This window comes from Dipteris shenzhenensis, chromosome 4, assembly GCF_047967505.1.
Source record: "Dipteris shenzhenensis isolate YYH24624 ecotype China chromosome 4, Dip_SZ_1.0, whole genome shotgun sequence".
NCBI lineage: Eukaryota > Viridiplantae > Streptophyta > Polypodiopsida > Gleicheniales > Dipteridaceae > Dipteris > Dipteris shenzhenensis.
In genome coordinates, this window is record NC_141599.1 from 3,425,131 (window position 1) to 3,451,131 (window position 26,001).

A 26,001-nucleotide genomic window follows, 5' to 3' on the forward strand; every position below is an offset into this window, starting at 1 on the left:
TATTTGTTATTGTGGAAGATCGCTTAATGAGAGTGGTAACAATAGCGGGGTCACTTGACCTCCGATAAGGTAAAAGGCCAAAACATGGATGATGTTGTTAAGCCAAATCCTAGGAGGTATAAATAGATTTGATGTGGCTATCTATTTTGCCCACTTGTTTGGAAGTGTGTTGGAAATCCGAATGTGTTGGAGGTATTGCAAAAGCATTAAAATTTCGAGAGGTTTTTATAAAAGGGTGAATTGCTGTGTGTCATGTTCTTCTCCACAACACACAAGTTCACAACACAAAAGCACCACCACAACCAGCATTGCCTGTTTGCCCCTCCACATGTCTTTGCCTGGCGATCGTTGCAATCCCCTCCAAGTTGATAACATGCCCAGCTCCTAATTTCCTCTCGCTTGCTTCCGATCCTTCCGCTCTTCCCACACTTTCAAAGCATCGCCTTGTGGATTATCATCACACAAGGTCCCCAATTGGTTACCCTTTCTCGAACGATTTGCCTGCGACTTTCACTGTGCGAACGAAGCATCAGACCAATTGCGGATTCGATCGCGCCTGCGGAGGATATTTTTAAGGCAACGTGCCAGACGTAAAGAATCTCAATGAGGACAGTAGAGGAAACAGGGCAGCAGGAGTTTTTCCATACAAAGAATGGGTTTTTGAAAAAGGGCGAGAACAAACAAATGCTGATTTCTATGGGTAAGAAGGTCAATAGCTAGACAAGGGAATCGGAACGCAGGGTGACTAGGAAAGAGAGTTGATAATGGCGGCTTAAGAAGGAATGAGGAGGGAGCAAGTCTCGTTGAGCAGATCGCAATGAGAGAACGGGAGCAAGTCTCGTTGAGCAGATCGCAATGAGAGAACGGGCAAGAAGGTACCCACGTACACTTGTGCGTGCTTTTGCCCTCGCGTTTCCTTAGTCTGTTCTAGCGCCGTATATGATATCAGATTCCTTCTTGTTTGCTCGTCTCACTGTCTCTACATCTCGTGTATTTGACGCCCGTTAAGGTACTTTATTCCAAATCATGGCATTTCAGCAGTAGCTTAGCCAGACCTACACTTTGTGAAACGTAATAAACCTCTGAAGACAGAGTTTAAAATTTCAATTCTAGATTTTGCATACATGGTGCACTCGTGAAATTCTCGTAGATTAGTGTCACTCTTTTATTCTTAATCCTTTTACGTGTCCTTAAATTAATTTATATCAGTGTTCCCCGTCGTACGGAAGATTCTGCTTTCTTTTTCTTGAGGTCTCTTATGCTCCAAACTCAAATTTCAACCAGAATAGGGCTTCGATTGTCTTTTTCAACGTCATGTGTGGGCGTGAGTGTGTGTGTGTGACATAATCTACACCAAGCATGGGGTCTCTTATGCTCGAACCTCAAGTTTCAAACCCAAAACAATTGTCTTTTTGAACAAAACCGAGTCTCACTTGTGCATGTGTGCGTCTGTGTGTTTCTTTGAAATAATCTACATCAACTGCGGCTCCCCCCTCCCCCTCCCCGTCCCCAACCCACAAACCTCTTTCCTAAATCAACATAATCCTTTGTTAAGGGCGATATCTAGGGTATAAACATTGGCAGATTAATGCTAAGTCCTGGGTGGTCATCCAGCATGGGTAGTTGGAAGCAAACAACTGCACTTTTCGTTTTGCTCTTATATGGTGAACTTGAGTTCATTCTGGATTCATCTAGATATATGTTGTCCTTTTAATGCCTTGCCTTCTATTGTCTGTTTACTAAGAAAACAGTAATCTAGACAAGTTTCAATTTTTCTTCAAGAATCACTGCATGTTATTGTGGGTACTGATGAGAACGTAAGCATAGCTTACTTATTTTCTTATCCTATTTAAGTGCCCTGCCCTGCGCCCTGTCTCCACTTCTCTTGCCGCTTCTTTTATTTCACGCCTTTGTTTTCAAAATGTATTATCAATTTGTAAGATACTAGTCTTATGAAGGTATATATATATGTGTGTGTGTGTTGTTATTGTGTGTTCCTGCAGACCCTTCTGTCAGTTTGATTGCTGGTGGTTAGTGCCATGCTCTGCCCATATTACACATTCTTGTCAGTTTGGCAAACACACCTCTCTTCCAGTGGGTGCCGAAAAAAGAAACATATCGCTATGCCAATGGAGATGTCTCAGTTTGTAGGAAGAGCTTTACTAGATTGGATTAAGAAAGGGATGCTCTTGAGGACAAGGGGAGGTGAGGAGCGGACAACTGATTTTTGCTCAGTGAGCACTTAGTTTGAGCAGCTCTCATTTTTACCCAGGCACCAGTATTTTCAATGTTACCTATCTGAATTGACATCGGAAGCTTTTGACATGCAGCCGGATTTGCTAAGGTCAAGGGCTAAAATCTTAGCTGCCAATGTATGCCTGTCTAACTCTTCATCTTTGGCAATGCTATCAGTTAGCCTGCAATATTTCTACTTGTTCGGCTGTGTGAAGAATAGCTTACATGGAGCGGGTCTTTTTCCCCTTGTAATATCACCTACAACAGTCTGGATTTTGCCCAAGTGCAAGTGCATTCAGACGCTGGTATTGTTAGACTGTAATGGGTGATCTGCTAAATCTAGGTTGCCTACAGCAGCTCATATACTAGGACGAGGGCAGATGACTGTGATGGAAAGACTTTTTGCCTCTGGCAGTGCAGTTGAATTTTCAGCAGGTAAAAACTATTTTCATTTCAAATGATCAACCAAAGCACGCTTTGCCTGCATCAGACTGCGTTATTTCACAGTCATGTTTGTGCTGCTTTTAGTAGAAGATGCTGCTCGTGAGAAGCAGATACTAAGGATGGTGCAAAGGGAACTCGCTGAAGCAGATGAGGCCAATCTTTTGGAGGAAGAAGGTCCAAATCTGTAGTATTCTTTTCTTTAGTTGCAATTGTAAGTTCGTGTATTGCATTATTCTTAATGGCAGATAGGTACGCCCCTTGCGACATTTTGTGGAAACTTTGCACTTTACAGAAAGAACCAGATCGATGATCATGCATGTGTGCTTGGCTTTTTCATCTTATTATTTGACAAAGCTTTTTTTAAAGTGGCTCTTTGGTACATCCTGACTAGTATATTTGTGACGTATACTTTTCTCTTTTGCAGACATGCATGTCTTTGATCGGGAGCCATTGGCAGACCGTTTGCTGCTGGTAATGCCTGTATAGAATGCTGAACTCTTTGGTGGTCTTCAGCCTCTTAGTTTCCCTTCAACACAAATTTCGAAGGGGTTATATTTGTGTGTGTTTCTTGTTTGTGTTGGTCTTGCGTATTATGTTTATGTGATGTTTTCTTGAGTTTATAGCTTTGCTATGCTTGTGTACTTCTAAATTGGTAGCTCCTCAGCTCCTCTGTTAGCCTGTTTTATGCAGGACACGTGTATACCTTGTTCATCTGTTAGCTATGTTTTTGCTTGTTTATGCATGGGCCATACAAATGGCAAAATGGATCCAGAGAGCAGGATCAACGAAAGGCATAACTTAATACAGCGATAATGAGAAATTGTACAAACCAAGGTTTGTGGTCCACAAGCCATGGTGCACCTAAGATGATGTTTGCTATTGGGTGACAATAAAGATATGCTTCTCTGCTATCCCATTAATGTGGAGCTCAACATCCTATGCTAGTGCTTTAGCACTGAGTGGTTGTGCAGGGTGCCCAAACAATACTGGAAAGTTTGAGCACCTTGGTTGACGGCTTATGGTCATCAAGCAAATCTTCTGAACTGACACCATTAAAAACAATAGTGACCTTGCGTTGTGCTACTTGTCCATAACACATGAGAACCTCTCCGGTTCGTTCACCTAGAGGGTCCCCCTTCTACTGAGTTTTTGCCACTTGTGGTATTGCTGGGATTGCTCCTGGGGCTGCGGCAATTCCTAACGGAAGGGAGGTGTTTGATGGCTGCATATGGGAACAATATCATAGCCTTGTGCACTGCAATGATAACAGTGATGCTTCTTGTTGTTCTTGTACTTCTTTATGTTGAGAAAATAGGCATCTCTATTTGATGCAGGCTTGCTATCTAGATGCTCAAGTATGTGCGGGTGTGTGGATTTGTATGTGTGAGAGCATACTTTTATACTATGGTCTACACCCACTGTTGGGCGCTGATGACGTCAGTGGGGATGTCATAGTAGCTAGTCCCTGCTATGCGTGATGGAGTTTATGGTTTTCAATCTTATGAGTGACTCTCGTGAGATTGAAACTGCACTATGTTGTGTTTTTAGAGGACGAGTTTGGGAATGTTCCTAGATTCATCTAGGTATATGCTTTTGCCGTATTAGCGGACATGCAAATTTTACATTGTGAAGTTTTCGTCCAAGTTGTGGCCTGCTGGTATTGCGATAATTCTTTCTACCTTAAATGATGCGTTGCCCTATCAGCTAGATTTAGATTTAGATGCTCGTTTGGGAGAGACCAAAATGAAATCGTTTAGACTTCACAAGCAGTTGTAGCTTGAATGAAGAGATTTGGACTGCTTTTTGATTAGCCTTCTCCTTCAGTGCTAGCCTTCATCATGGCTGAGCTTGCCCTTCACCTCCGGAGTGCCGACAGAAACTCAGTACGAAGACTTTGTATAAATGGATGCTCAAGTATGTGTGGGTGTGTGGGTTTGTATGTGTGAGAGCATACTTTTATACTATGGTCTATACCCACTGTTGGGCACTGATGACGTCAGTGGGGATGTCATAGTAGCTAGTCCCTGCTATGCATGATGGAGTTTATGGTTTTCAATCTTATGAGTGACTCTCGTGAGATTGAAACTGCACTATGTTGTGTTTTTAGAGGATGAGTTTGGGAATGTTCCTAGATTCATCTAGGTATATATCTCTATTTGATGCAGGCTTGCTATCTAGAGTGCTGTCGGTTTTTGAATCCCCTTGGCCTGATGTCTCCAAATACTTTCTGTTGAGGGGGCCTTTGGGTTTGCGATCCTTGCCCAAATTCCCCGGACGCTGAGAACTGGTGGCATATGTCTTCGGGTTGAAGCTTTGGACATACAATCAGATATCTGAATGGAGACCGTGAAGAGCCATATTGATCCCTGTCTGGTATTTGCACTGTAGCCATTGTTGGAAGTAATACGCGCATTGGTCGACGGACTCCATGGTTCCCTATGTCAGCTCAAAGAACAAGGCATGAAGATGCTCCATGTATGGTGGTGGAAAAAACGGGCTGGGAGTTCCTTGATGAACTCATCCATATCATATCTGCAATGGATAGCTCTTAGTAGTAATGCTTTGGTGTGGCACTTGTGCCTCCACGTGACGGCTGCCATTGTCAGTTCTGCTTTTCACTTTGCTTCTCTTTCTGCATGGGATGTTTTTCTTTGGCTTCCTGATCTGGTTGCTCTTATGTGGCATGGGCTTCTTGGAGCTGTAAGATTCTTTTGATAAGAGCCTCTGATTATTGGGTCTGCATCTGGATCTCCATTTGCATTGCTTGCATCATGGCTAGCAGTGAGTTTGGGTTAATGGGCGCTTGAGGATTAGGCCCCACCTGGGGGTGTGAACACCACCACCTCCTCATCTTGGTTGGAGCTTGGTTTTGGCATCTTTGCGTTCGTGGTGACCTTGCCAGAGCAGAGGTCATCACCATACAATTCTTGGTCCTCCTAAATCTGGAGATCTCCCATTGAGGCTGAAGGATGGAGGGTGGCATGCATACGGCTCATCATATCATGCACATAACTGTTGTACAGCAGAGACTGAGACCATACTAACTACTATCGTTATTCAAGTTGGCCATGGCTATCACCAATGAGTCAGTGAATAGAATTGAAGGCTTCCCTTGATGCAGGGCCTGAATAGAACGTATAGATCCTCAATGGAGAGGCTTGACTAATGATTGAAGAGGCTAGGGTTAGCTCATGATTGATCTTGGCTTTGGATGATGGCTGGAAACTGCTCCCATCTGAGCACTGAATATGGAGGCTGCAGGGCTCCTTGGTTAGGGATGAAGGCTGCTGAAATCTAGTGGCTGAGTTACTGACTACTGCTGGAAGAATGAGGCTTTGCCTTCCTTTTATAGGCGTCACCATTTTCACAGGCTGTAACTTTTATTTACTGAATCAGTCTGTCCACAAGGACAACCTAGTTTTGCGAGTGTACAGACTGTCTCTGGACAGTTGACTGGATTTAATCCTTGAAAGGCTCCTGCAGACCCCTGTTACTGTTCTGGGCCTGGGCCTGACCTCTTGCTGGGTAGCTGGTGTTCTGCCTTATGCTGGCTGACTGGCTGTATGACAGTGAGATCTGCCTTGTTTGCTGTTGCAGTATGTAAGGCTGCCCATGTGGCAGATCTTATCCATGGAGCTGCTTGTGTGGCTGTTTGGTTGGCCTATAGCTAGTGAGCCGTGTGACATAAGATAGTGGTCCTGGTGGTTGTGATTCTAACACCCCAGGTGGCTGCGATTAAAATGTAACGTTTAGATTTGTAAGATTGGATACATTCTAGTCTTATGAAGGTATATATTTGATCTTTCAGATTTGACTGCACCCTAAGGGTTTGGGCTCTTTACATGGGGGACGAACTGTCCTGCAATACACAATAGAGTTGGATCACCACAGGTCAACTTGGTAACACTGGCCAGGGATAACACCTGTTGAATTGATCGATTGGCTCATTTGGTATACTCCAAGCTGCCTATAGGTCCAAATCCTGGCTTTCATCGCTTCGATCTGCCCACTGCAATTTCACCTGGTTTAGGCAAGGAGCCTCGGGGTCGACTTGTGCGAGCTCCTGCATGTGCCCTTCATACAATCATCTCTAAGGTCCAAAATTGGTGCTCCATACTCTCATATGCTCGTGTTGCTGTGGGGACTATCTTGAAGAATTGATAGGAGACCACCTTGCTCGGACATGGGGTGCGCACATTCTTCGATGTAGGGGAGGATACATCTCTTCCTGTAGTTCCCGAATACCCAATCCGGGCATATGGCAACTTCGATGGCTGTCTCGTGTCAGCCCATTGAACAATCGCGATTCTTTTTTTTTTCCAGAGAAAAATACTTTCTATTAATGCTTGAAAAACCAACCATACAAATCAGCAATTCGAAAGGCGCAGATCATGGGAAATAAAGAGAAAATACTGGCTGTCAGAAGAAACCGGCCTTTTTCCACACAACCCAGCTCACTGCCTAGAGAATCTGTGGAATAGGGGCTAACAACCAGGGTGGATGACTATACATCCAGCGAAGATGTCTCTGTGTAAAAGCATAAATGATTCCTGCAGGCCAAGGTTTGGAGAAACAGTCCTGCCTTTCAGCGGTCATCCTAGATCCTGAAGTCCCACGCTCTTGAATGGCGCGCAAGGTGTAGCTGATACTCTGGAATAGGGGCTAACAACCAGGGTGGTTGTCGGGGGAACCTGACGGCCTCCCACCACAATCTTGTGGCGAGCAACCCAGATGTTCCAAGCAGTGATGCTGGACATCGTCTCTCATACACTATCCTCTGGCGATGCAAGGGCGTGGGCGGGAAGGAGGTGTCACATTTTGTGCCTCTATCCTGAAGACCCGGTGGCCTTGGATCCTATATGCCGGAGACTACAATCTCTGCATCTTGGCAACAATCCGGAGGGCACCCATCCAAATCCTTTGTGCTTTGAGGCAACCCCGAAGACAATGTGGGATTATCTCTAGACCTCTGTGTGCACAATGGAGGCATCTACCATCTACTCGCAGATGCTTAAGCCATGGGCCAATCGGCAAACCTCCATGTATCCCATCGACAAGGAGTAGGAGATCTTCTGTGACCTGCGGATGGGCCCAAAGTCAGGACTAGAAATGAGAGATAACCTCATGGGGAACCTGCTGCTTGACCAGATGCTGCTCTCTCAAGGAAGTCCAAGCTGTCGACTAATGTGTTGTGTACGAGAAGAAGGGCACCTCTTCAATCCTATCCAAGTGCCCCACTTGTACTGGCCAAAACTACTATCCCGTTTAATCTCTTGAAGAGGCCGGTCCTCCCATAACCAAAGATGCCACCATGCCCTCTCCTCCCTAGCCGAGCTTGGAACTGGGTCGATGGTCCAGTCCTTGCCCAATGCCCACTACCTTGATCCTCTGCCACTTGAGCAAGTCCATTGCCTCATCAACATCTGGGTCTCTTGCAGTCTTGGACTGAAGAAGGCCTCTAGGCCTCACCTTGTACAGTCTGGAGCAGAGATGCCCTAGATTTTAGCATGGTGATGCTTGCAATTGGAGCAAGCTAGGAACCTCCCAGAAGTACAGAGATCATCCATCCTTGTGTGTAATTATGTAGCTATGCTCCCTCTAGTGAGCTCTCACTCATTAAGCTCCATCTCTGGGTGTGCTCCTCCATTTTTGCAGGGGGTATTGGGCTGTTTTTGACATCATATGACTAAGCAACATTCTCCTATGACTTAAGCAAGATTCTCCATCCTCCACCATGGAGTCTGAATTTGCGCACAACTGTTTGATTTTTGCTATGAGCACCATCACCCCTCGGTCTGGATATTGTCTTAATGGGACATGATGTTGTCACTAAGAGGAGTTCCTTGGTTACCAGATTGGTAGAGGCTATGTCTAACTAGTCCCCCTTCCTTACTTGGTCAGCCTTCTTCGTCATACATTATTTAGCAAAATCCAGGCCTGTCGCAATAGAAGCACTTCCTATACTCCCTTTTGTTTTCTTGTTGTTACCATCATAAGCATCCCGATGGACCTAGCTTCTCAAATGTGAGGGGCCTCGTTTGTTCTCCAGCAGCGAGAGTCGTCACCAACCCTTTGTAGCTCTTTGGGAATTACTGACCAGAAACATGGCCAACTTGTTACTGTTCTCCTGTTAATGATACTTTGCATAAGATTTACACTACGTTAGTGTAGGACCTCTATAAATTATCATACCCAAATGATATCATTTAGTATATGGTTTGAAATGCATCTTTTGTGAGCTATTGCTGTGAGTTGGTCCCTGAGAATCTTTACCTTCACTAGGAACTTGTGGGTTGACTCTCTTTCATCCCTCTTCAAGTTGAATAGTTGGTTTTGAAGCGTTTTAGTCCTCCCTGTGTTCTTGGTCCGCCAGCTGGATGTGAGGTATTATTGAATCTACAGTTGTCCTCATGGATTCATCTAGGTATATGCTTTTGTTGTATTAGCGGACTTGCAAATTTCACCTTGTGAAGTTTTCATCCAAGTTGCAGCTTGCTGGTATTGCGATAATTCTTTCTATCTTAAATGGTGCGTTGCCCTATTAGCTAGATTTAGATGCTCGTTTGGGAGAGACTAAAATGAAATCGTTTAGACTTCACAAGCAGTTGTAGCTTGGATGAAGATATTTGGACTACTTTTTGATTAGCCTTCTCCTTTAGTGCTAGCCTTCGTCATGGCTGAGTTTGCCCTTCACCTCCGGAGTGCCGACAGAAACTTAGTACAAAGACTTTGTATAAATGGATGCTCAAGTATGTGTGGGTGTGTGGATTTGTATGTGTGAGAGCATATTTTTATACTATGGTCTACACCCACTGTTGGGCGCTGATGACGTCAGCAGGGATGTCATAGTAGCTAGTCCCTGTTATGCGTGATGGAGTTTATGGTTTTCAATCTTATAAGTGACTATCGTGAGATTGAAATTGCACTATGTTGTTTTTAGAAAGAAAGAAAGAAAGAAAGTCTATTAACGTCCACGGGAGACCAGAGGTCTATGGGACAATAGAGAAAACCATGCAGTACATCAGCTTAGGGAGGGCACATGGCAGCTCCCAAGGAGCGCAAAAGCAACTCCTTTCTTAAGTTCCACTCTTTCACCTGATTTGGGTCTACTGGAATTATGATCTTCCCTGAGGCGTCCAACACATCAACGGATTTGTCTCCGTGCCTTCCGTCATCTCCCAGGTCTCCCTGGCCACTAAATGGCTATGAAGCTTCACTTTCTAGATAGTTGGTTGCGTCCAGCTGTATAGTCTCTCCGAAGGTCGGAATGAGTGGGCTGGATCTGATGACTCGGTTAAGTCTGTTGACCTAATCTGCACTAACTGCAAAGCACACGAGCAATTCTGAATGCGAAAGCTCCTTCCTCCTCAGCAAGGACTTTACCCTTCAGTTTGAAGATGGTTTCTGGTCTTCAATCTCCTGGGCTTTGTGTCATGAGCAAGGCTATCCCTAGATGATAACCTTTGCCTCTGATACGATGTTAGAAAAGTAGAGATAGGTTGCTTGCTTAAGGCCAAGACTACTCCATAGAGGAAGATTCAACCCAAGATCACAAGAGAAAGCTCAAATACATGTGATTTACTTCAATGCGAGAGTGCGATTCAGATCTGAAAGAGTACTCACATGTATAGCCAAAACAGAAAGATATATATAGATGACCTACATATGCAGTAAAGTACCAAAACAAGGCTTTGTTTTGCTGCACCCTCTGTAGGAAACTCTTCTTCTCTGCCATGAGCCTTGGTGATAGGCTTCAGTAGCTAAACAAGGCTTTGTTTTGCTGCACCCTCTGTAGGAAACTCTTCTTCTCTGCCATGAGCCTTTGTGATAGGCTTCAGTAGCTGCTGAAGGCTGAGCCTTCTGCAAAAGTTCTGCTTCGTTGTTCTTTGTTGACAGACGCTTTCTCTGCAGATCCTAATACTCTCCTACTGAATGTAGGTCTGCAACATGTGCTGGCTGTCTGCTCCAACACGAACTGTTCCTGACCTCTTTGCTGCCCTGGAATGCAGCCCAAAGTGTGTGGTCCTTGAATGACTTTGGCCCCCTGCCTGGGGCCCTTTAAATAGGGGAAATCCCCAGCAAAATGGGCCGACTGGCCTTCTACAGACCAGCCAACCAGAACTGACAGGCTGGCCCTCCAGTCTGTGATGCAGCTCCTCTCTAGTCCATGGCCTGCACCAGCTTCTCTTTCTTGCTGCAGGTGCTGCGCACTGACAGCCCTTGTTTGCCCTTTGCTTCCCACAGTAGGCCCTGTGTGGTGCCCCTTTGGGCTGCCCCAAATGAGCCGTAATAGGGACTATGGTCTCCTGCCCATGTGGCAGCCATGTTGCTGCCCATATGGCAGTCTCACCCCTCCCCCTACAGGTTCATCTACCCCCAGGAGCTCTCCTCATTTGGGGGCTACAAGGTGGGGCATTGACCCTATTTCTCCAACAGTACTTCCAAATACAAGATGGAATCAGAATGGCTGAGGATCTATTTGAGGAGATTGCCCTGTTGGCAATGGTATTCTAATCCGGCGAGCAGACAAGGAAACACCATTGGACAGTTTGTGTCTTTTCAGAACGCTTCAACTGGGTTGTCATTTCGTCAGCAGCCCAATTTCGCAAAGTAGATTCTGTAGTTGACAGGAGCATGCATTGATTGCACCTGTCAACTCGGGACTGTCCTGAGTCACAGTTTCTATCACACATGATAGAATGAGAGGAAACAGAATAACTAAAGCATTCTGCCAAACATCAGCACTTCTGCCAGATGCATATCTTTGTGAGATTGCATTGAACACAGACCTATGCTTGTCTATAGCACAGCAAAGCTAAAACATCATGCAGATACATCAATTCCTTACAATCACCAGCTGAGAACACGACATCTAGTGTGGAAGATATGCAGAAGTGGAAGATATGCCATGGTACAACACCCCATCGTATGTCATTACAAGACATGTGCACACGCAAGAGGATAGAAAACACTTGCAGATCTGGGAGAGAGAACACTTAGATGTACAGGCCAATAGATCTCATAAATAGATGTAGAAATCCGTATGAAAAGGAGCTTCAAAAGTGTACCACCACCTGCAGCAAAACTCTGCTGAGGTATGTCACCTCCACGAGCCTTGTATGCTGCACCCTTCGTAGATATCTCCTCATAACTGCCGTGTGCCTCCTGTCAGGCTATAGTGGATTGAGTGAGCTCGCAGTCTGCGGACCCAGTCAATCTGCCAACCGACCAGAACAGGGCCAACTGGCCCTCCTGCAAATCCTCTCCACGGACTGCCAACTGTAATGAAGGGGAAAAAGAGGCCAATTTAGAGGCCCTTTAGGGGGAAAATGTGGAGGGACTATATAAGTCTCCATCCATCCCCTACTATGTACTTTTTGATGTGACATCTAATCCTATCTACTCTCCCTTCCTCCTTCCTGCCTATGCTCACTCACTCTCTCTCTTCCCTACTCCCTCTCAATCTCTCCCTCTCTTTCCTACCCCATTCTCTCTCTCCTACCCTTTCCTCTCCCTCTTCCCCTCTCTCTCTCTCTCCCTTCTGCTCCTCTATCCCCCTTTCTCCAAATCTGTCCCTACCTGTTCTCTACATTGGTATTAGAGCCCCGATCTCTGGCACCTTCACTTCCCCTTCATCCTTCATTCCAAATTCCAATACTACGCCGCCACCAACCGATAACACTCAGACAGGGCTGTAACAACGACCGACTTATGTGCAATAAAAGACTTGTGTGCTAAGCTAGCAAACGAGCAGCGCACACTCCAGTCGCACAAGGCCAGCAAGTTTCGACGCCAGCATCACCAAGGGGCTTCAGAATCATCAAGCTGTGGCAGGAGATAGCATTTGCCAAGCCATTGTACAACTGGGTCTCCCGAAAACAGCATCAAAATACATGCTTTCGTGAGCTCAAAAAGGGCTTCTTGTTCCCAAGACAGTACGCGACTGCCAAACATCTTGATTGTGAGCAGCCCGTCTGTTCAGGAGCTGCTTTGCAAGGGTCTACACAACGGTCTCGATCTGCAGCCCATGTAGAGAAGGGGTAGGGACAGATTTGGAGAAAGGGGGATAGAGGAGCAGAAGGGAGAGAGAGAGAGGGGAAGAGGGAGAGGAAAGGGTAGGAGAGAGAGAATGGGGTAGGAAAGAGAGGGAGAGATTGAGAGGGAGTAGGGAAGAGAGAGAAAGTGAGTGAGCGTAGGTAGGAAGGAGGAAGGGAGAGTAGATAGGATTAGATGTCACATCTAAAAGTACATAGTAGGGGATGGATGGAGGCTTATACAGTCCCTCCACATTTTCCCCCTAAAGGGCCTCTAACTTGGCCTCTTTTTCCCCTTCATTACAGCCATCCCTTCCGATAGAATTTTGCCCTCAAAATTTCATATGCGGGCTGTTAAATAGGTGCAGCAAACAGCAAATAATAATCAGCCCGGTAGGAGATAGGGGTTGTCTTGGACAATGCTCTCTGGCTGCCATGAGTTCTCATCCTAAGGGAGTCCTTGCCACTTGATAAGATACTCAGTGTAGACTTTGTTTCGGAGTACGTGATCCCTGAAACCCATGATGCGCTCCGGAACATAGAGTATGTGGCCCTCCTCATCCATAGGTGGTAGCTCAGGAAGGACTTGGACATGCTGTCTGACATGTGGCTTTAGCAAGGACACATGGAAAACATTATGAATCCTGGAGGTCCTAGGTAGCTCCAACTCATATGCCACCTCACCAACTTTAAGTGCACATAATCCCCTTCTTCAAAAGACAGATACCTCTTGCGTTCATCCGCATACTTCTCCTACTTGGCTTGGCATCCTGCATATTCTTTTTAGCGAATTGCAGAAGGGCATCCATACTCTCCAAGTCATTTCTTGCTTGCTGATTTTATACAGCCATGTCTGCAACTAAAGATGGCATTCCCACTGTGCATCCATACCTAGCTTCGAATGGGCTTATGCCAATAGAGATGTGCTTGGTACTGTTGTGACAAAATTCAGCAAGTGCCAACCACTTATCCCAAGACTTCTATGTGTCATGACAGAAATGCCTCAAATACTCCTCCAGCCATTTGTTCACCCTTTTTGACTAGCCATCCGTCTCAGGGTGGTAAGCAATGCTAGGTGTAAGAGAAGTACCCACCGCTGTAAATAATTCCTGCCAAAAGTGACCCATAAATTTTGCATCTCTGTCGCTGACAATCTCCTGAGGGAAACGATGATGCTTAAAAACATGCTCCACGAACTGCCAGGCAACCTGTGATACTGAATAACCGGTCTTAGTGGGTATGAAATGGGACTGCTTTGTCATTCTGTCAACCACCACAAAAATGCTATCCCATCCCCGCTCTGTGGAAGGCAACCTTGTGATGAAATCCATAGCAATGTGAGTCCATTTGCCTTTTGGAATAGGTAATGGCTGCAAGAGACCCGTGGGTAACCGGCTGTCCACTTTATTTTGCTGGCAGGGCAAACGTTCACTGACAAATTTAACTACATCCTGCCACAAGCCATCCTAGATAAAGCTTTGTTTGACCTTTTCATATGTCTTAGTAATACCCGCATGTCCTGCCATAGGAGATGAGTGCATTTCCTGTAAGAACAGCAGTCGGTACATTGAATTTGGCACCAAATAAATTCTGTTCTTGCACCACAACAGCCCATTATGCAGCTTAAATTCAGCATGCCCCTGGCTCGATGGCCTCTGTAACTCCACAAATATGGAAGCTGCCTTAGAATCCTGCATGTATTCTTCCTGAATACCATGAATCCACTCTTTATAGATGGTAGAAATGGCAGACAAATTGCAAGCCCACATACGGGATACGTTTTCTTTCCCTTTCTTGTACTCGATGTCAAAATCATAAGACTGAACCTTAGCCAGCCACCTGTTTTGCTTCATTGACAAGTTGGGCTGCGTAATTAAATACCTGAGTGTCCTATGATCTGTCTTAACCTTGATTTTGCTACCATACAAGTAGTGGTGCCATTTTTCGAAAGCATGGAGGATAGCCAACATTTCTTGATCATACACATGATAATCTAGTTCCTTGGCATCCAATTTCCTGCTTTCAAAAGCAATTACCCCGTGTTCTTGTCTTAGCACAGCCCCGAATCCTTTGCCACTGACATCTGCCTCCACAATGAAAGTACGTGAAAAATCAGGGCATAGCAACACAGGAGCATGAGTGAGGGCGAATTTCAGGTCTTTGAAGCTTTGCTGTGCATCTGTAGACCACATAAAAGCATCCTTCTTCAAAAGGTTTGTGAGAGGGGTTGCCCTTTTGGCAAACTTGCGAATAAAGCGCCTGTAGAAGGAAGCAAGACCTAGAAATCCCCTCAACTGAGTAGGGTTGCGTGGCTGCGGCAAATCCTCAATGCATTTCACCTTTGCAGGATCCACTCGATTGCCATCCTTGCTTACAATGTGACCAAGATACTCAACCTCTTGTGCCATAAAAGTGCATTTGTTGGCTTTAGCATAAAGTTGATGCAACCTCAAAATTTCCAGCACTTGCTTGACATGTCTGATGTGCTCCTGCTTATCCTTGCTGTAAATGAGGATGCCATCAAAAAATACCAGCACATATTTGAAAAGGAGAGGCTGCAAAATCTTGTTAATGAGTGCCTGGAAGGTAGCTGGTGCATTGGTCAAGCCAAAAGGCATCACCTTGAACTCATACAGTCCCCTCTCCGTGCGAAAGGCTGTCTTGTGCTCATCCCCAGTTTTCATTCTAATTGGATGATGCCAGACCTCAAATCAATCTTAGTGAAAAACTGAGCACCCTTGAGGTCATCCAATAGGTCATCTAGCCTGGGGATGGGAAACCTGTTTTTGATGGTGACCTTATTCAAGTCTTTGTAGTCAATGCACATACGGTAAGAACCATGCTTCTTTTTCACCAGGAGCACAGGGGATGCAAAAGGAGAAGTGCTATGAGTGACGAAACTCTTCTGAAGTAAGTCCCTCACTTGAGTTGCCACTTCTTCCCATTCTACCTTAGAGAGTCGGTATGGGGCCTTATTGATTGGCTTATTGCTAGGTTCTAGGACTATGGCATGATCTACATCTCTTCTCGGAGGCAATTGTGATGGGAAATCAGTAAACACATTTGCAAACTCTGAGAGCAATCTCTGCATATCACAATCATCAACACGGGGAGTGCCATCCTCTTTAGTTACTGACACATTTAATGCATATATGGCGCTGCCCCTCTTGAGCTCTCTGGCCAACTGCCTTGCTGAAATGACCTGCAATTTAGGAGCTGCATTACCATGGAATGTAACTGATCCATCTTGTGGACAAAGCTGAGTGTTAAGGCATTGAAATCCATGCTGATTTTGCCCAGTGATTGCAACCAATCACAGCCCAGGACAACATCTATTGGGCCCATCACCTGCAAATGTATAGTCATCAGAGAACTTAATCCTTGCATCTTGGCAACAAGATCTACTGATCATATGCTGTCCATTGGCCACTTCTACTCTGAGCCCATGGTCTATCTCAGTAGCAATCAGTGCCACCCTTTGTAAGGTCTTGCTGTTTTGTCTGCTCCACGTAGGGGTTTTATGGGAGATGCCCATCGTGCCTATGAGCATCAGTCTGCAAGACCATTGCATGTACCTCAGCTTGGGGATTATCTAGACATAGATGATGCATTTTCTGTGCCACATAGCACCTTCTTGCAGGATGTCAGGCCATCTTTTGGCTCTCAGCTTTCTGCATCTATGCAGGCTGAGCCGTCTCTTTTGGGCCGACCCGTTGGTGTGCATCAGGCTAGTGCTCCTTTCACTGCACTAGCGAGTATGCTTGGAGTTGGCTTGGGTTTATATGGCAGCCTACACCCTTGGGAGAGAGGTCAGTCCTCTTCTCAGCCCTTTGGTATGCCATCATTTCGGAGAGAGGCATTTGGCAGAGAGACCCAGCGTGAGTTCCTGCACCTATCGCTCCGCCAGCGAGCACAGATAGCCATACGCGAGGTTAGTCCTCTTCTCGGCCCTTTGGTATGCCATCATTCCGGAGAGATGCATTTGGCAAAGAAACCCAGCCTAGAGTTCATGCACCTATCGCTCCGCCAACGAGCACATATAGCCAAACGCAGCCAGTGCAACAGATGGCAGCAGCTTCTACGCAGCAGGGGGTTGGTGGTGGGCAGCAAGCCACTTTTGATGACATGTTGGTAGATTCTTTGCGTTCATACAGGGCCCTACCTGAGGCCATCAAACTTGAGATGCCCTTCTCCGATTATGTGAACCTCAAGTGTGATGATGCCCAGCCAACACTTTATACTATTTCCATGCATGCCCTGATGGGTGCCAAAAGTGTTGATACTATCAGATTAATAGGGATGATTAATGGCAGGATTGTGCATGTGTTGGTGGACAGCGGTAGCACCCACAGTTTTGTCAACAACAAGACCTTACAGAGGTTGGGATTGATTGCTACTGAGATAGACCATGGGCTGAGAGTAGAAGTGGCCAATGGACAGCATAGGATCAGTAGATCTTGTTGCCAAGATGCAAGGATTAAGTTCTCTAATGACTATACATATGCAGGTGATCTCTTGGCACTTGACATGGGCCCAATAGATGTTCTCTTGGGCTGTGATTGGTTGCAATCACTGGGCAAAATCAGCATGGATTTCAATGCCTTAACACTCAGCTTTGTCCACATGGATGGATCAGTTACATTGCATGGTATTGCAGCTCCTAAATTGCAGGTCATTTCAGCAAGGCAGTTGGCCAGAGAGCTCAAGAGGGGCAGCGCCATATATGCATTAAATGTGTCAGTAACTAAAGAGGATGGCACTCCCCCGTGTTGATGATTGTGATATGCAGAGATTGCTCTCAGAGTTTGCAGATATGTTTGCTGATTTGCCATCACAATTGCCTCCGAGAAGAGATGTAGATCATGCCATAGTACTGGAACCTGGCAGTAAGCCAATCAATAAGGCCCCATACTGACTCTCTAAGGTAGAACGGGAAGAAGTAGCAACTCAAGTGAGGGACTTCAGAAGAGTTTCATCACTCATAGCACTTCTCCTTTTGCATCCCCTGTGCTCTTGGTGAAAAAGAAGCACGGTTCTTACCTTATGTGCATTGACTACAGAGACTTGAATAAGGTCACCATCAAAAACAGGTTTCCCATCCCCAAGATAGATGACCTGTTGGATGAACTCAAGGGTGCTCAGTTTTTCACTAAGATTGATTTGAGGTCCGGCTATCATCCGATTAGAATGAAAACTGGGGATGAGCACAAGACAGCCTTTCGCACGGAGAGGGGACTGTATGAGTTCAAGGTGATGCCTTTTGGATTGACCAATGCATTAGGTACCTTCCAGGCACTCATGAACAAGATTTTGCAGCCTCTCCTTTTCAAATATGTGCTGGTATTTTTTGATGACATCCTCATTTACAGCAAGGATAAGCAGGAGCACATCAGCCATGTCAAGCAAGTGCTGGAAATTTTGAGGTTGCATCAGCTTTATGCTAAAGCCAGCAAATGCACTTTTATGGCACAAGAGGTTGAGTATCTTGGTCACATTGTGAGCAAGGATGGCATTCGAGTGGATCCTGCAAAGGTGAAATGCATTGAGGATTGGCCGCAGCCAAGCAATCCCACTCAGTTGAGGGGATTTCTAGGTCTTGCTTCCTTCTACAGGTGCTTTATTCGCAAGTTTGCCAAGAGGGCAGCCCCTCTGAGAGACCCTTTGAAGAAGGATGCTTTTATGTGGTCTACAGATACACAGCGTAGCTTTGAAGACCTGAAATTCGCCCTCCCTCATGGTATTGTGTTGGTATGTCCTGATTTTTCATGTACTTTCATTGTGGAGGCAGATGCCAGTGGCAAAGGATTAGGGGCTGTGCTAAGACAGGAACACGGGGTAATTGCTTTTGAAAGCAAGAAATTGGATGCCAAGGAACTAGAGTATCATGTGTATGATCAGGAAATGTTGGCTATCCTCCATGCTTTCGAAAAATGGCACCACTACCTGTATGGTAGCAAAATCAAGGTTAAGACAGATCATAGGACACTCAGGTATTTCCTTACGCAGCCCAACTTGTCAATGAAGCAGAAGAGGTGGCTGGCTAAGGTTCAGTCTTATGATTTCGACATCGAGTACAGGAAAGGGAAAGAAAACGTATCCCGTATGTGGGCTTGCAGTTTGTCTACCATTTCTACCATCTACCAGGAGTGGATTCATGGTATTCAGGAAGAATACATGCAGGATTCTAAGGCAGCTTCCATATTTGTGGAGTTACAGAGGCCATCGAGCCAAGGGCATGCTGAATTTACATCGAGCCAAGGGCATGCTGAATTTAAGCTGCATAATGGGCTGTTGTGGTGCAAGGACAAAATTTATTTGGTGCCAAATTCAAAGTACCGACTGCTGGTCTTACAGGAAATGCACTCATCTCCTATGGCAGGACATGCTGGTATTACTAAGACATATGAAAAGGTCAAACAGAGCTTTATCTGGGATGGCTTGTGGCGAGATGTAGTTAAATTTGTCAGTGAATGTTTGCCCTGCCAGCAAAATAAAGTGGACAGCCGGTTACCAGCCATTACCTATTCGAGAAGGCAAATGGACTCACATTGCTATGGATTACATCACAAGGCTGCCTTCCACAGAGCAGGGATGGGATAGCATTTTTGTGGTGGTTAACAAAATGACAAAGGAGGCCCATTTCATACCCACTAAGACCCGTTATTTAGCATCACAGGTTGCTTGGCAGTTCATCGAGCATGTTTTTAAGCATCATGGTTTCCCTCGGGAGATTGTGAGCGACAGAGATGCAAAATTTATGGGTCACTTTTGGCAGGAGTTATTTACAGCAGTGGGTACTTCTATCACACCTAGCACTGCTTACCACCCTGAGACGGATGGACAGTCAGAAAGGGTGAACAAATGGCTGGAGGAGTAATTGAGGCATTTCTGTCATGACACACATAAGTCTTGGGATAAGTGGTTGGCACTTGCTGAATTTTGTTACAATAGTACCAAGCACATCTCTATTGGCATGAGCCCGTTCGAGGCTATGTATGGATGCTTAGTGGGTATGCCATCTTTAGTTGCAGACATGGCTGTATAAAATCAGCAAGCAAGAAATGACTTGGAGAGTATGGATGCCCTGCTAGGCTCTTTGAGAGGAGCGACGGGCACTTCGATGAGATGTGGCTTTTATTGAGAGATCTGCCAGGTTCCTTATGGTTTGTAGACGAGCATGAGCGTAGTTACTGGCAACTGAGGCTAGATGAGCAGAGTACTCCTATCACCGTTAACGAGTCAGGTGGAAGCAGCATGGAGATAGGATGAGCAAGTAGTTTGACCATTTCTAGATGAACAGGGACATAGCTCCAGCATCTACACGATGATGAGGGCTAGTTGCAACCCCATACATCATTGGAGCTCTTGTGGACTTGACTCCTTCACATGCATACATAGACCACCATAGTGATACCAAGCTTCCGTCCTCTCCATGGGCTCAAACACTTTGTACTAGTGTTTTTATGTCCACGTGGTACTTGTCTTGGGTGGTGCAGGTGCTTGCCTCTGCCCATTCAGCTCATTGTATCTGGGTTTTTCAGTCTCATAGACCCTTCGGTCTTTCGAAGACTTTAGTAAACTTCCTTTCTATGGAGGCCAGGTCCTCCTCAAGGGTCTTTCTTTCTCTCTTTCTATGGAGGCTAGGTCCCACCTCAGGGGTCTCTCCTTGTCATCACATGTCTGGCTGGCATGCATGCCAGGGGGTCATCCTCCTACTGCCAAATCCTTGCTATGGCGTGTTGGACCTCCTCTTCTAGCAATGATAAAAAATACACACCCTCTTCTTAGGGAGTCCGCTCCAATTGAAGCACAATCGGGGAGTGCAAGCGTCCTCGGTTTGGTAGCACCTCCGTGGTCTCCTCCTTTGCTTGAAAGAGCTACTGGTAAAGGGATGTAGTCATCTCTCAGATATCTTGTTTGTTCGATTGCATTTGGTGGCTGGCCTCCCTCACCTCTCAACCACCAGAGTTGAGGCCCTGCCGACCTAGGGTTCATGTCTGAAAGAACAGTTGTAGGACAGTAGGCTGTCAACCCTGTTTCCAGTAGAACAAGGGCTGGTTCAGAGGTTCAGAAGGAGCACAATATGCTGATTCAGCATGGATGAGCACACTTAGTGATGTAGAAGAACCTGACAGTTTTGAGGATGCTCAAGACGATGAGCATTGGATGAGAGCCATGAAAGAGTTGGATTCAATAGCACAACATGGGATTTGGTGGATCTGCCCATTGACAAAAAGGCTATTGGGACTAATTGGGTATACAAACTTAAGAGGAAATTGGATTGTACATTGATGCATACGAGGCAAGGTTAGTCACCAAAGGATTATCCGCAGAAGGGGATAGATAATGATGAAACCTTTGCCCCCACTTATAGGGTGACCACTATCAGGTGTGTTGTTTCATTGGCTGCTCATCATGGCTGGAAACTGCATTAAATTGGATATCAAAGCAGCCTTTCTGAATGGGGACTTGCATGAGGAAGTCTATGTGAGTCAGCATATTGGTTTCAAGATGCTGAGGCAGGAATGCAAGTCGTGTAAGGCAATTTATGGGCTCAAAGAAGCTTCACATGCTTGGTATTGGAAGATTCATATGACACTCCCCAATGCAGAGAAAATTACAGAATTCAAGGAAGATCTTTGAGGGTCATTTGTAATGTCAGATTTCGGATTGTTGCATTATTATTTGGGAATACATTTATGGAGTCACAAGAGGGCATTGTCATGAAACAGTCTTAAGTATATACAAGGACTGTTACACAGATTCAACATGTAGAATTGTAAGCCAATTTCAATGTCTTTTGTACCAGGGCTTAAACTCCGTAAGTATGATGATGTTGAACGATCGGGCAATAAATTAGGACTCTGAGTGGATTGGGACAATATCCTTTGGTTATGATAAGGCTGTATATTACATACATACGCAAGACCTAGAACTCTCTGCCTTCTGCTTATAGCAGGATTGACTAAGGGTTGCCATCCTTGCGATGGAAGATGTTGTGCTTTGGTTTGTGTTCAGTATGGTTTTAGACCATAAGGTTGGTGGTGGCTTACTGCACTGCAGGGAGGTGGGTCTGCCAGCTCTTCCTTATGGAGTGAGGAGGCATTTTGTTTCATTGCCTGTGGAGCTTTAAGACATTGGAGGTCAATCTGAATTGTTAGTGTGGGATTAAGGAACGGTAACAATCTCAAATAGTTTTTAGTGTGGGACTTGGAAAAATAGAAACATTAGTGGAGATTTTCTAGGGATTGAATTGCTGGGTAGTAGTTTATGCACGTCTTCAGGAGCTATGACGGTGATCCTAGCGCACATATATGTATCTCTTGTCTATCAATAATAAAAGAACTGGCTTTTGAATATGTTATATTGTTTCTCACTCAGATTCACTTTCCCATGAGTTTCAATATAGATGTGAACAAATGTTTGCATGCATTATTTATTTGGCTCCTTGATTGCATGTTGTTTTGAAGAATCAGAAATACAATAAGAACTGAATCTCTTTGCAGGTTTCTTGCAACAGCTGTAAAAAGCCTATCAAGTCCAGCCAGTATATTGTGCACGCTGGTGAGTTTTTGCCTTTCATAGGTCAAACGCACAATGATTTGATTAGGAATCCCAAATATCTGTCCTGTATCAATTATACCCTAGTTCGTCATAGAAAGCAACCCTTTTCTTCTTCTTTTCCTTGCCTGAATGGGCTTGGTATCTTAAATCTTGTGCAATTTGTTGAAGTTGTAATGTGATCAAGCCAAGGGTTTCTATTTGTATGGTTCAGAATACCTTTTCCGTATCATATTCAAATTCTATCAATACCTGTTGCTTTGTCAGCAAGGGAGCCATGCCCCTTTCGATATGCGTGAAAAGTAAAAGACATTCATTTTAGCTCTGACTTGCGCTAGGTGTGGTCACTCAGTTTGGGGTAAATTCATGTGGCAACACTAGTTAAAATAGATTCTTTCACTTGGTTCACTGCAATAGATGTGCCCCATGCAATAATTTCAATAGTAGTCAAATAGAGTTAAAGTTTGAGAAGATCGTCAAAAGAATCAATGAACCTTTGAGCTTTCTGTTGAACTGTGTATGGCATACTATATTTTATGTTTCCTAACCAGAGGGATTTTATTTGACACTCTTCTGACGTGCTATCTGACTATTCCAAAAATTTGTTGCATGGGAGATCTCAATTATGGTGAAGATGGTGGCAGAGTTTCTTGGAAGTAGTGTTTCCACAAAGCTTTGACTTCTCTCCACACAAATAAGAGGGAGCTATAATGAATGTCTTGTGCTTCATTATCATATTCACTATGGACTTGCACCAATACAAAAGATTAGTACGTTGGTACACTGTATAGGAGAGGTAGAACTCATGTGCAAGTGATTGTAGGCCCTTATCACATGCCATAGGTGTCAGATGATCAGACAAATTTTGACAATAAGCATGCATATTTCAAGAGTATCTTGTGTTTTTTACATGCACTTTAATCTTAATGTGAAGAGAAAAATTGTTGAAGAGCCAGGATGATTATTAATGTTTATGTACAAAATGAGAAAGCTTCTATAATAAGACTGGCGATGCTTATTCACCTTAACATACTTAGGTCTTGTTTCTCTGCATTTGGGACACATTCATTATTTCAAGTCTGTCAAGATGGAATATTTTTGTTCGTCAACTTACGTGTGAAATCTCCTTGCAGAAAGATGCGGATCACTTTTGAATGTGGATGATGCTACCTTAGAACTTGATGGGGGTTCTGGCCACAGAAGGCCTCCTCGGAAGGCCCGGAAGAAACTGTTATCACCTCAAGACAGTATCCTGTGTCAAAATAGGTCCAGTAAGATTTAGAGCACCGAGAGAAGCTAAAGTATCTTGCTACCTTTGCTCAGCAGATCTCCTTAGAATACATTTTTTGGGGGAGGCCACAGTGAAACAATCAGAAGCAATAAAAAATGAGATGATGGGAATACAAACTGGTTTTGATCAGCCCTCTGGGTATGCTTGCCTATGAATAATCTGTCCTTTATTATCTTTATAGCTTAGAAACTGTCTGTATTCGTTTGCATTAATGCATGTTCAGTTGTGTGTATGAATATCTATGCATATATAAGAGCATGTGCCCTCTGTTTGGTGCTGATGGGGTTGGAAGGGATGCCGTATTGCTTGTCCGGATGTGTTGCGATGGAGTTGGTGGCTTGTACCCTTGCATGCAGATATCATAAGTCCAAACTCTTGGCTTTCTGGTCTGTTTCTACATGTTGATTTATGGCACCTTGTGGATTCATTGAGATAAAATTCAAATATTGTGCTTGGTCTAGCTTGTTTAAATGTAAAGCCTGAGTCTTTCTGTTCATTTGAACATGCTTTCCTGGGACCACCGATGCATTTTCTGCTGCCAATTTTGCAGCCATGCTCTTTATGTGTGCAATGTTTTGATTGAATCCACTCTTTATCTCTTAAAAGAAATCCACTAGTATGGCCTGTATGGCAGGTTATTCTCAGTCCTCTAAGGGAATCTGTGAGTTTCTATAGAAGGTTCATATCTACAAAATACAGTTCCATTTTAAGGCACAAATTTAGGTCCATGTTACAAGCGACTGGCTTTTGAAAATATCTTGCTGTTTGTGGGGCTGCCTGGAGCTTAACTTTGTTTCACATTTTTTGAGCCCTGGTAGGAGCTTGTGCTTGGGTATTGTCTGACGATTTGCTAACTAGACCTTCATCTTTGATTTGTTTTGACATGCTCCTCATGTAGGTTGAGGTTATCTGTTCATTTTGTTTGATAAATGCTCTGTAATTTGAATGTTTCTTTGGGGATACTCTGTATGGGTCATCTCCATAGAATCTGAATGGCGGCAGTAAAACTATCCTGCAAAAGGTGTGCATTTTTGAGATATTTCTCGAATATGATCCATCAGAGTGTTAATGTGAGAATCTCTTAGCTTCAAGCAGATCCCAATACCCTAAATGATACAGACAGATCACAGTCTCAAGAAGGTGATGATGTGACAACTGATTCGGCCATGGCTCCTGGAAACAATTTTGAGACGCAAACAGATGGGATTACTGGTTCTCGCACTAGCCAAACACCAAGAAGTATGGAAAACATGTTCCCACTTAAGCCGTGCCATTCTTTATTTCTCATGTGTTGGATCGCTCTAGATTCTTGATTTCGCAACACTCTACCCTCTCATATATTCTGTCAGGAGCTGTGGCCTGTGAATACTTTTCTAACAAACAGAAGACAGTAGAGGCTGGAGGCTAAAAAACATGGAAAATAAAGTTCGGGGAGGTAAAGAAAGGTACTTGCAAGTAATGGAGAATTATCATTTTGATCCTTGTTCTGTTGGTGGCTTCCTGCAGAGCTGGTGGTACGCATGCATGGAGATGGTTTGCCTGTTTCTGAAGAGTGTGATGGTGTTGGGCAAAGCAATGCTGGATATTCAGATATTCCTGCTTCTCCCTCGAAGCGAACCAAAATGTATGCATTACTTCTTGATTTTTAATATCTGATTTTGTGTTGATATGAGTGTCTATATAGGCTAGGAAAAGCTTTAACAAGCAGTTTTGTTTGCTTGATGAGTGCAAACTCATATCTTTTGTTTGGATGTTATATAGGTTTTCAGTCTATTTTATTCCATGTAATTGAAAGCTTGCCATTGCATTTTGTAAAATTTCAGATTGAAAATATTGTTTTCAGAGTGCTCAACTGCCTAAATACTTGGTTAGAAACACAGCTTTAAAATAAAGAACAACCAAATCTAGGTGTCCTTTCTTAGTGCACAAGCATGTGCCTTTGTTGGAGGAATCCTTTGGAAATGCTATGTTGCTCTTTGGATCTTCTGAACTTGAGAAATGTAAGACTTGTATAGTTTGTGTCCTGTTGTGCAATTGAATAAAAGCCCAATAAAAGGGAAAAAAGAGTGGTAGGGTAGACCTTAGGTCCTAAGATAGTACATCCATGATGTTATGTCATGGAGAGGGGTGGTAAAGGGCCACATGATGTGGCAAGCCTCCATATACGTCCATCATGCACTAAGAAGATGGTTGCCACAAAGCACCATGCTATTGGTCTATCTCATGTGGCCTTGCCACGTGTCACACAGACATTCACTCACCATCTCACTCACTCTAGGGCAGGCAATCAGATGCAATTATTGCATCTAGTGCATGTGTTTGGTGCATTTTGGGGTACACTGTGTTAGTGTGTCACATAGGATGGGGCTGACGCTTTGGCTTCTGTGAGAAGCCATTGGGAAGCTTCTCACTCCTTAGTGCGTTTTAATTGGGTAC

General features: G+C 44.5%; 1 protein-coding gene across 10 annotated transcripts in view; it reads left to right on the top strand.

The window, feature by feature from the left end:
* Positions 1-240: 240 nt before the first annotated feature.
* Positions 241-26,001, top strand: part of LOC147902337 (uncharacterized) — a 105,284-nt gene continuing 79,523 nt past the window's right edge. The window contains exons 1-10 of one of the 10 annotated variants that reach the window (XM_087374257.1): positions 241-875; positions 2,004-2,234; positions 2,331-2,372; positions 2,579-2,670; positions 2,764-2,853; positions 3,104-3,150; positions 22,220-22,277; positions 23,408-23,521; positions 24,661-24,804; positions 25,072-25,189. In XM_087374257.1, the coding sequence (XP_087230383.1) occupies positions 2,371-2,372; positions 2,579-2,670; positions 2,764-2,853; positions 3,104-3,150; positions 22,220-22,277; positions 23,408-23,521; positions 24,661-24,804; positions 25,072-25,189 (665 nt within the window). In that variant the 5' untranslated portion in view covers positions 241-875; positions 2,004-2,234; positions 2,331-2,370. Of the gene's footprint in view, positions 892-2,003; positions 2,373-2,464; positions 2,671-2,763; positions 2,854-3,103; positions 3,151-22,219; positions 22,278-23,407; positions 23,522-24,660; positions 24,805-25,071; positions 25,190-26,001 lie in introns of those variants that run through there. The other 9 variants (XM_087374256.1, XM_087374254.1, XM_087374251.1 and 6 more) reach the window with 9 other exon arrangements.